Source organism: Mixophyes fleayi, chromosome 1 (assembly GCF_038048845.1).
Source record: "Mixophyes fleayi isolate aMixFle1 chromosome 1, aMixFle1.hap1, whole genome shotgun sequence".
Lineage (NCBI taxonomy): Eukaryota > Metazoa > Chordata > Amphibia > Anura > Limnodynastidae > Mixophyes > Mixophyes fleayi.
Genome location: NC_134402.1, coordinates 28657235 through 28672560, shown reverse-complemented (window position 1 = coordinate 28672560; position 15326 = coordinate 28657235). Strand labels below are relative to the sequence as shown.

At 42.5% G+C, this 15326-nt stretch overlaps 1 protein-coding gene across 16 annotated transcripts in view; it reads left to right on the top strand.

Annotated features, from left to right (window-relative positions):
* Positions 1-15326, top strand: part of CTBP1 (C-terminal binding protein 1) — a 434573-nt gene that overhangs the window by 364155 nt on the left and 55092 nt on the right. For 3 of the 16 annotated variants that reach the window (XM_075194127.1, XM_075194132.1, XM_075194133.1), the window contains exon 2: positions 12109-12177. The exons of 12 other annotated variants lie outside the window; for them this stretch is intronic. In XM_075194127.1, coding sequence (XP_075050228.1) covers positions 12109-12177 — 69 coding nt within the window. Of the gene's footprint in view, positions 1-1577; positions 1690-12108; positions 12178-15326 lie in introns of those variants that run through there. One more of the 16 variants, XM_075194136.1, reaches the window with a different exon arrangement.

Sequence of the window (15326 nt, the reverse complement as noted above, 5' to 3'; positions counted from 1 at the left end):
TTGGAACACATTTTTTTTTTTTCTGCATGGGGTGAGCCTTTGAAGAATACAGGATTCCACACGGAACAGATGTGCATAGCGCTCTACAGCGTAGCGTTCTGTTGGGGCCCAGCTGCTCTGCGCTATGCGTGACTCATTTTGGAGATTTATGGTTGCCACGTCCCAGTGTAGCAGGTGTTGAGGAATTTTCACATCCGGAAAATAATCTCCGACTTTGCAGTGGTTGAGAGGGCGGCAAGAGAGAAGGTTCTGCTGTGGGCAGCTCTGCACATAGTCCTTCTTTTTGTGTAGGTCTGCTTTATTCAGGGGACCCCTCAGAATGATGGGGAGCAAATGGATCATGTTGCAGGTTCCTTTTGTGTTTTTGCATTTCTGACTGGACATCTGTGATGAGATTATCTGTAACTATTGACCATAGGAGACAACTCTATAAAATGATAGGAGAGGCTTCATGCACCCCCTCCCCCATATAAGTGAAAGAAGTTAATCATAGTCTGGTTAGTGCCTGTGGTTGCACAAATATTGGGGGTGCCCAAACTCCCGCAGAGCTGGCTCCTGTGCCATCGACTAGTAAGAATGTTTTCCTGGAGATAAAGAAACTTATTGAATCCCTCTCGTCCATCCTCATACAAGCTTGTCACGGGGCATTTATAAATGTGTTGACCATGGACCATTTTGTGTTGTGTTTTGTCTTTCTGTTACACATGATCTAAATTGGTGTGAGCTGTTTTTGCAGTTTGCTCATTTTGCTGCCTAGTTTGTTTTTTTTTTTTTTGCTGGGTCCTTTCGTTCCTAATCCTTGCCCAAGGCCTCTCTGGCGACTGCCTGACTATCCCGCTGTGTCCACAGCGGCCCGAGGAGCAGAATTTGGATCTTTCTCTCTGCCAAGGCCAGGGGTGGGGTGCAGTCATCTCCTGTCGCTCCTCATCTGGATGAAACCATTTCCTGCATGCTTGCAGATATCCATATTAACCCTCTTGTTGACTGTGGGTTCTGTAAAAGCCCTGTGCTCTTCATGCTGAACCGATGAAAAGTATATTTTGTTATGGATTTGTAACGTAACTTTAGTCTCTCGTCCTGCAATCAGTCTGCTGTGTAGAATTTGTTGTAACCTGGATATTTGTAGAACCCTCAAAACGGTTTCTCTGCTACACGTTGTGTTGCTGCAGTACAGTATGGAATGGATAGGAATTTTCTTAATGTAGCCACAACCTTGTTAGTTTCCCTTTGACTAAACACATCACAGTCAGCTGTCTTGATTTAAGTAGAATGTAGTAGAATGTCTATATTGATATAGTAACATTACATCCCTCCACCACTTTTGATGGGGCTAATTTGAGTCTTTGCACTGTTTGCCTGCAGTTTCTCTCTGCTGGGTGGAGCAGGTAATACCAGGGTCCCCACTTCCTGCTAACAAGTAATTGTGCAAATTTCATGCAAGAAAAGAAATGTCCTGGACATTATTTATTAGAATTTACTTATAGAACACCTACATCACTGTGCAGAGAATAAGTCCCTACCCATTGAAGCTTACAGTCTAAGTTCCGTAACACACACAGCATAGACTTTTAGTAAGCAGTTAAACTACCATTATGACTTTGGCGTATGGGAGAGAAGCTGATCACCTGATCACCTGGAGGAAACCCACACAAACAAGGGGAGAGTTTACAAACGCCACACAACTAGGAGGTGAGGAATCAAACTCGTGATCGCACTGCAACAATGCTAACAACTGTGCCACTGTGCTACTTACTGGTTTTCAATCGAAATTGTGGCCAATTGTCTACCTATGGTAATTTGTATTAGATGTTATAGATATATAATTGCTAAAAGGGCTATAGGCTTGTGGATAGTATCCATTTGCAGCAGACTCTCAAGTTGGTAGGAAGTCTGTGTGAGGCAGCAGAGTTTGACTGACTGGTTTGCAGACCTCTGCAGAGTTGACCTGTAGCACCAATGAATTTAAACCCTGGCAGGGTCAGTGACTTCACAGCAGCTTAACCGACTGAAATTTCAGCTTTTTGACCTGTAAAATCTCCATTTCATGCCAGTGATCTAAAGATGTGGTAGGGGACTGCTATGTAACATTGTGCAGTGTATTTCAACTTGATGCTTTATTTATATATGTAAATGTGTGTGTGTGTGTATATATATATATATATATATATATATATATATATATATATATATATATATATATATATATATATATATATATATATATAATGTATGTATTTACACTTTTTTTTTTTTTTTTCCCAATTAACGGTTTATAAAGAACACATGATCTGTTTAGCATCTTGCTTGTGGGCTGCATAATATGACTTTCTACTTGGTATTTTGGCTCTTTTTTTTTAAAAAAAATTGAGCCCTGTGAAATCCTCTACATAGGAAGATCTGAGATCTGACGGTGGTGAAATGACTTGTCCTTTGCTGAGAGCATTTAGTTACATAATAATGCTTGATTTGAAGATGGGTGGATGTGATGTGAGCACTGAGTTTATGCTTCCATTATTCTGCCTGCAAGCATCCCCTCTTATGCTGGCTTTTTAAAAAAACAAAAAAAACCCCCAACAATCTAAAAAATGTTCTTGCCTAGTTAACCTCTTCATTACTGCGCGGTCTTCGAAAAATTTTTTTGAAATGCCTGTCCTTGCAGCAGAGCTTGTTTTATCTTCTAGGAAGTGTAATGTTGTAGAATTGAGGAACTGTGAGATTCCATGCAATGCTGTGTGCGCCTTGGAGGACAAGGAAGTCTCTAATACTATGATTGAACACCTACCTTATACACATACATTTGCAGAGTCTATCATGAGACGAACTTAGAAATTCGTGGCAGCAGTGAGGTTTTCATCTCCTCACCCCGGGGCACATTAGGCTGCCCAGTAGTCCCCTTAACTCCAAACACTATTCTAGATAGCCGTTCACCGGTGCTCTGCTGTATAGTGAACGACACATACCTCCCAAATTTCCCACTAGTGGGACAAAGCGGTGTCCTGATTGGGATGGCGGGACAGAGACCCCAAATCGGGACTATCCTGCCTAACCTCTCAGAAGGAAAGTAGATCTTAATCAGCGTTTGGTAAAAACTCCTATACTCTCGGCATAACTGGCTGTAGAATTGTTACCAAAATCAGGCAGCTGCAAACCTCCCAGTCATTGTTATAAATTTAAAGTCAGTTCTGCTGTGAGTAGAATACCTGGGGAAAAAGTGTTATTGTGTTCTAGTAATGCTGTCATTAGCATTTCAACTTCACGATGGTTATCCTTTAGCATTTCAACTTCACGATGGTTATCCTTTAGCATTTCAACTTCACCATGGCTATCCTTTAGCATTTCAACTTCACGATGGTTATCCTTTAGCATTTCAACTTCACCATGGCTATCCTTTAGCATTTCAACTTCACCATGGCTATCCTTTAGCATTTCAACTTCACCATGGCTATCCTTTAGCATTTCAACTTCACCATGGCTATCCTTTAGCATTTCAACTTCACCATGGCTATCCTTTAGCATTTCAACTTCACCATGGCTATCCTTTAGCATTTCAACTTCACCATGGCTATCCTTTAGCATTTCAACTTCACCATGGCTATCCTTTTAGCATTTCAACTTCACCATGGCTATCCTTTAGCATTTCAACTTCACCATGGCTATCCTTTTTAAAGTCTTCTGTGCAGAATCTCCCTTTGCAATCCCATTATTTTGGTGGTGGTTATTCCCAATGGAGAAGGTGTATTAAATGTTAAACTATCGCACACGTTTGTCAGTAGCATTTTTATTTTTTTTTGAGATTTTGCATAGTGCAAGCAAAGTTGAAATAACTATTATAAACTATTAGTGTTACATTTAGACAAGTGGCAATTACATCTGACCATTTTGTAGTATGTTTGAAACCTCCCTTAAAGTAACTTGATCTGTAAATAAACTGCATTGTACCATAAATATATGGCTGGAATGGAAGGATGTTGTGGTACTGCAGGTTTTTTCTTAATACTTTTTATCAATTCTCTCCAGGCTTTGAGAGTCTCTTATCAGTTCCGGTCAATGCCTGGTGAGAAGTGTTGGCAGCTCCCACATTGATGTCAATAATACCCCATTCATACTGCACCAAAATCCCGGGTTTTTGCCGGGGCGAGCTCAAACGACCCGGGTCTTGGTGCAGTATGAATGGTACAAGTCAAAAATCCTGGGTCTAAAAACCCGGGTCTTCAACCCGGGATTTATCGAGGGGTAATTCCCGGGTCGGACCCGGGTTGCCTGCACTATGAATGGTGCAACCCGGGTGCACAGAAAACAGGCTGATTGGCTGTCTGCCTGTCTCTGGAGGATGATGTCATCGGTGGGAGCCTGTGGAAGATTCGAGAAGGAGTTTAGGAGAAATGGTGGATGGTGGAGTGCAGATCAAGCTGAAGCAGAATCGGAGTTTGTTGGAGAAAATTGCTTTTATTTCACTGAAAAAGTGTGTAACCAGTCACCTTTCAATGACATCACCATTTTTCAGCCAATGAAAACTGCTCTGGTGAAGACTCCCACAAATTGCCAGGGCACAGACTTGTGCAGTATGAATGGGGTCAACCTGGGAAATTCCCGGGTCCGAGGTGCAGTATGAATGGTGTTTCTGAGCTGGAACGCTCCGAGCCCCGGCAAAAACCCGGCTTGAAAAACCCGGGATATTGCCGGGGCGCCAGTATGAAAGCGGTATAATTCCCACTAATATTGTACTTTTAATGAACCTCTAAACCCCAAGACTGAAACTTTCAGATATGAACCATGAGTGTAACATTTCCATTGTCCGATATTAACCTGACACTGCAGCTCTGTTAATAAGTGTCACTGTCTCACTCCATTACTGACAGCGGACTCGCCCATATATATAGATCTGTGTATTGATAGTCTCAGGGGGTTTGACCTGTATGAGAACTTAAGTTACTATGACATCACTGACCCCTAGCTCTATGTACGAAACAACCAATCACCACTGTGTATTTTTGCAGAGCTAGTCTGGCTGTCTGTCAGTCACTGTCTGCCTATTTGGTTAGAGCTCTTCCTCCTAGCATGAACACTTGTTTTATAATACAATGTTTAATACGTATTTATGTCTGACAGTGACTTTACTTTACTAACTCTTCACAATATTTGCCTTATTCTGCATTTTGGCAAGTAATTACGCGCATCTGAACGTCAGAATTCAGCCTTGAATGTTAGATGATATTCCTTTGCTACTGTTGTCGTCACAATTCTTTTTATAGATTACAGATTCCGTGATGCAGTAGGGAATGGCAAGCAACTCTGAAGATTGTATTCACAGAACTTCGCACCTCTGCCATATTCGCACACATTTCTTCTGCCCTTTCACTTCTCTCTACTTTATCTGCTCATTAAGTACCATCATGTTTAGGGATTAAGTCCTTATACCAGGGCATTGTATAGTGAAAAAAGCAAGTTATTAGCCCTACGTGGTGTAGATCCTTCTACGCTAGCACCAAGTTACTGGTTCTAATGACTCCATAGCCTACATGAATATGGTACAGTCCACACAATGAATGGCTGCCTCTATTGTACATGGTCACCATGTGCAGTTAACATGTCCTTTAAACTTTGGGCTTATGTTAATGCGTGAAATGCACGTCCTGCTGTTCGCTGGTGCAATTTATTGATTTTATTTTTATAGTCAAGATAAAGGGTAAATGGGAGAAAATCTACTATCAAAGCAGCCTTGACATTGTGAAATGTCAGAGGTAGACCCGGCATGTTGGCTTTTGTGACATTCACAACAGAGCACTGACTACAGCTTTGAAGCCTGTGGAATGACAGTGGGAGATGTGCTCTGACATTCCTCTGCAGTCACCACTTGTAGAATGATTCTGTATAGAATCCTGGCTGCTTTCTAGGAAAACTGCTGGACGAGGGTGTACGCCCCACAGGAAGTAGTGTTTGCTGCTCTCTGTAATTCCACTTGTATTTAATCTGATTCTTTCAATCCATTTACCAAGAGATGGGGCGTTTTCCAGTTCTTCTGTGAAATGTTTTTGACTTTTATTTTGTTTTAACCCTCAGCCCTGCAGGTGAATAAATGTGGCATTTGTAAAGACATAGTAGAAGCTTTGAAAATATAAAAGCAATGTACCTGTGTGTTGAATTTAATACCCACTGTGAATTGTATAAATACAGGACCCTGTATAGTGTGAGGAAAGCGGTTTCTGTGACAGAGTTCTTGCTCTGGTCCATTGTGTAATGTGATCTTCCTGTCTAAGGGGGTAGATTTATCAAACTGTCTAAAGAGGAAAAGCTGAATTGTTGCCCATAGCAACCAATCAGATTCTAACAATCATGTTCTAGAATGTACTAGATAAATGATGGCTAGAATCTAAATGGTTGCTATGGGTAACCCTTTCACTTTTCCTTTAGATAACTTGATAAATCTGCACATAAGTGTGTACACTCATTTTGACTTTGAGAAGCAATGCATTAAACATATCCTATAGGCTGGTCTGACATCAGAATACTTCCCGACGTTGTCAAATCAGTGGTGCAGATGCAATATCTGTGCGGTGGTCACCTCCTTACACAGTAATCTGCGTCATGAAATAACGGTCTGCCCATATAGACCTGTTCTGCCCAAGAACCAGTAGGGTTTCAACCTTTCTAAAACATTTTATGTTAATCTATATCATGCTTCTTAGGAAACGCATGTTACATTGCCAATTCATCTCGTAAAACACTACTCCTCAGCGATAAACATAAGCACGGCTTGGCTGTTGAGAATTGCTTCCTCTAACTGAAAGTAACAATACCAGTTCTGTACTGCATGTTAATACCTTCCCAGTAGTCATGGCTTTCGTAGGATTGTTGCGAGATCCAGCAGAGAAAATGAGCGTGTCCTATGAAGTGGCTTGGTGGAATATGGGATGTGTTCTAATGTATCCTGAATTTCCCATTCCGGAATGTTGGGAGGTGTGTTTGTGTATCATGGGGAGTGGTTGTAAAACGGCTCCATAACTCATCTGTAGGGGCCCTGAAGTTCAAAATTATTCTTGTTACTAGATCTGTGAAGACTGTTCCTTGGGTGTAAGAATATATTCTCCTTCTACTCTAAAATCGATGCCATCCTCCTCCACTCTCTTCTACCCCTCCCACTCTTCCGTCTCCCCCCCCCCCCCCCCTAAAACTCCTTCCACCCCACCACGGACGAGGAAGTCCACTCTCTCATTTCTTCCTCCTCCCCCCCCCCCCCCCCCTTCCCTACTACCTGTCCCCTGGATCCAATCCCCTCCCACCTTCTTCACTCCCTTTCCCTTACCACCTGCTCCCACCTCGCTCGCCTCTTTAATCTCTCCCTCTCCTCCGGCATCTTCCCCTCCTCTTTCAAACATGCTCTCGTATCCCCCATTCTTAAGAAGCCTAATCTCGACCCCACTTTTCTCTCGAACTATCGCCCCATATCTCTTCTCCCCTTTGCCTCCAAAATTCTCGAGAGGCTCGTCTGCAGCCGTCTCACCTCCTACCTTTCTGAACACTCCCTCCTTGATCCTCTCCAGTCTGGTTTCCGCCCCCTTCACTCCACTGAAACTGCCCTGGCTAAAGTCACCAATGACCTCCTCTCTGCTAAAGCCAGGGGCCACTTCTCCCTTCTCATCCTCCTTGACCTCTCTGTAGCTTTCGACACCGTTGACCACCCCCTCCTCCTCCACACCCTCCAGTCTCTCTGCCTCTCTGGCCCTGTCCTGTCCTGTTTACCTCTTACTTCGCTGACCGATCCTTCTCTGTCACCACCACTGAGTCTCTCTCCCCCCCCATCCACCCTTCCAGTCGGGGTCCCCCAGGGCTCTGTTCTGGGCCCCTTACTCTTCTCTCAATACACCTCCTCCCTGGGTGAACTCATCAGCTCCTTTGGGTTCAACTACCACCTTTACGATGACGACACTCAACTATACCTCTCCTCTCTTGATCTCTCTCCCTCCCTCCTCTCTAGGGTGTCCGCCTGCCTCTCTGCCATCTCCTCCTGGATGTCCTCTCGATTCCTCAAACTCAACCTCGCCAAAACAGAGCTGATATTTTTTCCTCCCCCTCATACCTCATTCCCTGTCGACCTCTCAATCACTGTCATCAACTCCTCTGTCCCCAAACTTCGCTGCCTTGGTGTCATCCTCGACTCCTCTCTCTCTCCTTTGGCCCCCATATCCTTTCTCTTGCTAAATCCTGTCGCTTCCAGCTGCGTAACATTGCTCGCATCCGGCCCTTCCTCTCCCAAGATGCCAGCAAATGCCTTATTCACTCTCTGATCATCTCCCGCTTGGACTACTGCAACCTCCTCCTTACTGGCCTCCCCCTCTCTCATCTCGCTCCCCTTCGATCTGTACTTAACGCAGCCGCTAGGCTTATCTTCCTTTCTCACCGCTCCCCTTCCCCTACAGAATTCTTTTCAAGATCCTCACTCTTACATACAAGGCCCTCGCCAACGCCACTGCACCCTACATCTCCACACTCCTATCTATTCAAGCTCCATCCCGTCCTCTCCGATCTGCCAATGACCCTCGCCTATCTTCCCCCCTCATCACTTCCTCCCACGCGCGTATCCAAGACTTTGCCCGTGCTGCCCCCCTCCACTGAAACAAGCTCCCTCCCTCTATCAGGACTTCCCCTAACCTGTCCCGTTTCAAACGGGCTTTAAAAACCCACCTTTTTCTTAAAGCCTTCCAGTCTCCCACTTAACTCCCTACCTTATCCTCTGCCTCTCCCCTTCTTTCCCCTTCCCTGCCTCCGTCTCTCTACTCTCCCTCTCTCCCCTGCGTTTCTCCGTCTGTCCACCCCTCCCCTTAGATTGTACGCTCCTCTGAGCAGGGCCATCTCTCCTCCTGTTCCCACCACTTCTAACTCTGCTCTCCAGCTACTTTGCCCTCCTCCCCCCTCTGGGGGTCTCCCTGTCTTCCGCGCCCTCCTTTTGGGTCCCGTCATTTGCGGATACTCCCCCCGCCCTCACTAGCTGTGCATTGAGCTTACTGAGTTACTGTGCTTTATGTTTACTGTACTGTGCTGTCTCACCTTGTATTGTAATTTGTTTTTGTCCCTGTACGGCGCCACGGACACCTTGTGGCGCCCTATAAATAAAAATTAATAATAATATACTGATTGCTGCTAGAAGAGCTGGTGCTACAGAGACACTGCATGTAATCAGAAGCCACTGAGAGTGGCCAATGTCACTATTCTCATGGTTGGCAGCGGCATTAAGCAGCTGCTGATTACCTTATACATGACCCATATACAGAGACCAGAGCACAGCTTATGGACAATGCCCTGGTATGTGTCAGCAATTTGTGATAGGTGGAGCTGCTGGTGCTGGCATTCAGTTAAGCACATATTGGTAGAATGTGAGGGCACTGGTCTTGGCATTCTGTGGGTGCACAGGTTGGCATACTGTGAAGTGCTGGGATTCTGTCATATCCTGGCTGGTATGTGTAGTTGCTGGTACTGATGGACTTGGTACAGACTGGCACTGGCTAGTATGGTGGAAGTGTTATACTTTTGGCACAGGCTGGTACATGGATATCAAAGGACCACAAGAAAAGACTTGAGGTAGTCCCTAGGCGCCTGTTTGTTGTAATCATTAAGGTATATGTCAGAGACCAATAGGTATTTAATTAGGTCCATACAAGAACACAAGGGTTAAATGGAGATGTATACTCCATATTCCAATATCATGGTACTGGTTTAAATTAATAATAATACATGCAGCAGGTAAGCTGACATTAAAAGTTTTGATTCCAAAAACGAACACAATCCGCTCGTTTTGCAGTGATGGCACAAAGTATATAGTGACTTACAGCAATCTAGCCGATATAAAAGGTTCTATTCATGAACACAAATTACTCACTAAAACGTGATAGTCCAGGTTGATAGTACAAGTAATAAAGTTCAGCCCGATGGTGTGTATCGATTGAAACAGGTCCCGAAGGATAATGAATATTTGTAGTATCACACGCTGTGGGTAATATTCCCCGAACTGATCACATAATAAAAAGTCAATAAGATGGATGCGAGTCACTGAACGCCAAAGGTGCACAAGGCTCCGGTGTGTCACAGGAGGGTAAAGAAGGTGAACTTACCCCGCTCCTGGAGGGCCCGCTCTGCAGATGCCTGTTTCAGGAGGCCGCTAAGTGGTTCTCCGTCCGTGTTGCTCGGCATCCAACTGTCAAGTGCACATCCCTGAGGAAGCCTATTATTGGGCGAAACGCGTAGGAAAGGAATTCCAAACGGATTTACCAGCATCAACTATCATCTACACTTTTGTATTGCCACATCAACTGCACGTCTGTACAGATCGGATACACACTGCTGCATGCGCATGCGCGGATCACGTACTTTCACTTGACAGTTGGATGCCGAGCAACACGGACGGAGAACCACTTAGCGGCCTCCTGAAACAGGACCTGGACTATCACGTTTTAGTGAGTAATTTGTGTTCATGAATAGAACCTTTTATATCGGCTAGATTGCTGTAAGTCACTATATACTTTGTGCCATCACTGCAAAACGAGCGGATTGTGTTCGTTTTTGGAATCAAAACTTTTAATGTCAGCTTACCTGCTGCATGTATTATTATTAATTTAAACCAGTGCCATGATATTGGAATATGAAGTATACATCTCCATTTAACCCTTGTGTTCTTGTATGGACCTAATTAAATACCTATTGGTCTCTGACATATACCTTAATGATTACAACAAACAGGTGCCTAGGGACTACCTCAAGTCTTTTCTTGTGGTCCTTTGATATCCAACCAGGGGGAGGGGTCCCCCCCTTTTACACTGTCCCCATCTTTGGCAGCCACCTCCTACTGAACTGGGTATTAGCGCAGATATAATCCCTTTTGTCCACTGGTACATGGATATATTGCTTTTATTCTATGGGGCATGTAGGTACTGAAATGCTGAGGGAGCACTAATACCAACTAATGCTGGTTTATAGTAATGCTGGACACTAGCCATTGGGATGGATAATATATTTTTTTTTATAAAACCTCTAATCTCTTTGATATGAATACTGCTGGCTTTTTGTGTCTTTTTTAAGCAAATTAGCTTTGGGCTCTGGCTGTCAAATACATCAAGTTCATCTGTATTGAAATAGTCACAAGTGGGAGTATTAGCAAGTTTTGAGGGAAATCCTCTCATCCATAAATTTGGATTTATTGTTGGCGTTTTCTTAAAGCGTTACTAAATATAGGCATGTTGTGTCCAGCGTGGTTTGGTTGGTGGCTGCCATATTGCTTATGTGAGTGACGAGTAGAGTTCGCCATAATAAAGCAATATTAACACTGGCATTTAGTAGTGGGTGCTCCAGTTTCCACAAATAGTCCAAAAAAACTTGCTAGATTAATTGGCTTTTGACAAAACATAACCTGTGTGTGTTTGTGTTAGAGAATTTATATTAAATGTAATGTTTTTTTAAAATATATAGTAGGGGAATATTTCTGGAACATGTGTAGAATATTCATGGAATGTTGCTGAATTCTGAGACGCCAGAGTTCTATGCCGTGATTCTGCTGGGATAATACTGAGATGAAGTTGGTATATGCCATGCTCTTCAGTCACGTCTCACTGAAGGGTGAGCCTTCACGTATCCCAAAACCTTTCCGGTTTATTCAGGGCAACAAAACACGCATATCAGTGCTATAGTGGTTTTTGGGTTTACCTGGTAAACCTGTGGTTGATAATGCCTAACTAATCATGTATGTCTACACCCCACAAACATTGAATTCTCAAAAAAGAAAGCCAAAACCAAAAGTCCATAGATTGAATGTAATAAAATTTTGTGACACTCTTGATGGGCTCTACCAGCCTTTAAAATACCCCACCCACCTTTTAAAGCTGCCACGTAATCAATACATTTCACTATCCACCTCCTTCCGTGGCCGGCCCCAGGGTCGTCTCCATGCAGCCACTCTTTCTGGGGCCTTTGTGGTTCCTCTCGCAGCCCCGGACGAAAAAAAACAAGGGCCGCTAATGTTTAGGATATTTTGGCTTGTGATTGGTCCTCCTGCTGAATTACCCCGTCCGGCGCCATTTTAAAATGGCAAATTAAATTTATTTTGATGCTTCTGTATTACAGCATTGGAGGAGTTCTGGGGGAAAAGGCTGCATAGAACAGCAGTCAGGGACCAGGCCAGGGAAGGACAAGGTCAGTAACTCTTATCGAGTAGGTAGTGTTGCAGCTTTAGATTCATTCTGTCGGCTTTTATGAGTAACATTCCGCACATCCTATAATGGTGAATTTTGGACAGAGTATATTAAAGACCACAAAGCGTTCTTGTCAGAAATACATTTTTTTTCTTTGCATGTCTATTAAGACAGATGGCAATAGCCAAACAATTTGTGAATCCCAGTCCTAGTCGTTGTCTTAAATGTTTTAACACGTTTCATATTGTGAATATTTGTATAACATGGGGGAAATGAAGAAAACATTCTGTATGTAATCATCTCTCTGCTTGGTATCTGTTTATAACACTGAATAATCATTTGGCAGACGGATCCTGCAAACACATACTATGCCTGTGTACACACAAACACGCACACGCAAATTAGATACCATTGTCACACCGCGCATGTGATATTTTTTAATTAGAGTTTATTTTTTAATAAGTAGATAACTATTGAACAGTTAATCGCTCGCTATGGCCTATAAATTGGGCCAATCAATTTTGTGATTTATTTTATTTATTTTCTTCTAATTCCTTCATATCCTGGCTGTGGTAAAATCACAAGAAGAATTTAATGTCAAGCAAAAGTAACTAAAATGGTACGTTACTACCCGGGAATAAATACTGCCTTGATACAAGCTTATTGGAAACCAGGGCCTAGCTGTAATATTTTGTGCTGATTTCATGCACTTGTTTTCTATACATTTCAACCAAATAGGCTCCACAGCTCAAAAAAAACACTTTTTGTTTCTTTGTTGTAATTAGTATTTATATCAGAAGATGTAATTGGTTCCCACAGACATTTCTCATTGAATCATTTAACTATGCTAATCCATCTGTGTTCATATTTAATTTATGCCGTATTCAGTGCTGTCAGTTATTTATACATGGCTCTCTCCCTCTCAGAATATTCAATGTTTTTCCCAAAACACCGAACTTATTTCATTTGTGTATTTTTGCTTGGTTTTAACACCTTTGTGTTAGTGGGCAATGAAGTGTGTGTGTGTTCTTTTCTTTTGTTTTTATTTTTTTGTTCTTTATCCTGTAATGTCTTTTAGACAAGTTTCTTAAATGTTGAATGCATTTCCTAATGAGATTTAACTACTTTTTTCATATTGATGATTAGTTTTTGTTAGGCTCTCGTCCAAGACTATAACCCATCATCATCATTTATTTATATACCGCCACTAATTCCGCAGCGCTGTACAGAGAACTCGCATCAGTCCCTGCCCCATTGGAGTTGTCTAAATTTCCTAACACACAGACGGACACACAGACTAGGGTCAATTTGATAGCAGCCAATTAACCTACTAATATGTTTTTGGAGTATGGGAGGAAACCGGAGCACCCGGAGGAAACCCACGTAAACACTGGGAGAACATACAAACTCCACACGAATAAGGCCATGGTCAGGAATTGAACTCATGACCCCAGTGCTGTGAGGCAGAAGTGCTAACCACTGGCATTTGACAAATCAATCAGATTGTAGCTGTCATTTTGTAGTGCAGTGTGGAAAATCAAAGAAACATGTGCACCAGTTTATTTATTTTTTTAAACACTTATGTTTTTCCATAATGTTAACTGATGGCATTTGATCCCGGACAAACCATGTTACAATGCAAGAGGTGCAAATTAGTTTAATTATTTTGCAATTAAGTTAAATACTGGCTGTTTTTTTTTTTCATGTAGCACACAAATACTTGTTAACTTTTTTTTTTACACTGGCATTTGAAGTTGATTTGGGACATGCCCTACCCAAAATATAAATCTGTCCCCACAGTTTAAATTTACCTCCCCCTCCAATGCAACATGGTTTTACCCAGGTGCAAAGTTACTGCTTTGCTCTCCTTAATGACTCTGGCCCTTTGTTAGAAGTTCTGTGACAATTCTTCAAGCTGCTTGCAGAAGGAATGACAAATGGTAATTCAAACTCGCTGTATCCTCTTTGTTCCTTTTTCCACCGTAACATATAATTCTGGGGTCCAAGATTAGCAGCCATACTAAATACACTAAATTAAGTAACATAGTCATAACACTTATTTATAATTATGTTTTGGCCCGCTGCGCATAAATTAAAGTTTTAGCAGGCTTTGAAAATGATGGGCACAAGGTGTCTGTCACCTTTCATCTGCAAATTTCAGATTAAATGTTTATCCGATTATCGAACATTGCTCTTCTCGCCGATCGCCATGCTTGCGCTATTTAATAGTATATTGCTGGTTTTGGAGAAAACAGATTAGTAGTAGAACAGTCCACTGATATACCTTTTATCAGTGACTTGGCGATAGTGTGGCCATTTTGCTAGTGAGCGGGTTTCACCTTGTCCCCGTTTTCTGAAAGATTGTTCTGTTTCTAGCAAATTAAAAATAATTTTTAAAAAACTGTGTAGTGGACTGTTGTGGGAGTTGTATGTTGTGTGACTAATTCATATTGGCAGCGTCCACAGAAGGTTTCTTTGTTCCCTGTTGTGGTTGACCTTGGTGACATCACTGCGTGGTGAATTGGGACTGACTTGTGATAAAGGGAATGTGCACGCATGCTGAGAATGGAGGTATGTGTAGAAGGTACAGATGATTAGCAAAAGAAACTTCCTGCCCTGGCGGATGCAAGTTCAGCATTCAATGTAGCTTTAAATATTCTGTATATAATCCTGACATATATGATTTACGTTTTACACATAATGCATCATTTTATACCCATTGGGACAGGTTCGGGTTCAGTGTGTGACTGTAGTCTAGAATGGACGTATGGAACATTGCAGATTATAAACACAATAAGTCTTTGTTACTTAGTAATGCTAACTATAAGTAATAATTAACTATACAGCCTAGCCAGCATGACCTGACGACTAAACGGGATTGTACCATTGTGTTTAAGTGTCTGTTTTAGGTAACAGTAGAGCTTGTTTGCGCGCCTTTTACTGCACAGTTACTATTGATTTGATGCATTTTAATAGTGAATAACCATTACCTAGTAACGGTTGATTTTGGTAGAAAGTGCAGCTTCCAATCATTTCTTCTAGACAGCTAAGGGGGTAATTCGGTTTAACACCATGAGCTGTCTGACTTCCTGGTGATGTCAGGCTGCGCTCGTTTCTGAGTCCTACCTTGCCCCAAAACTGCTCCTTCCT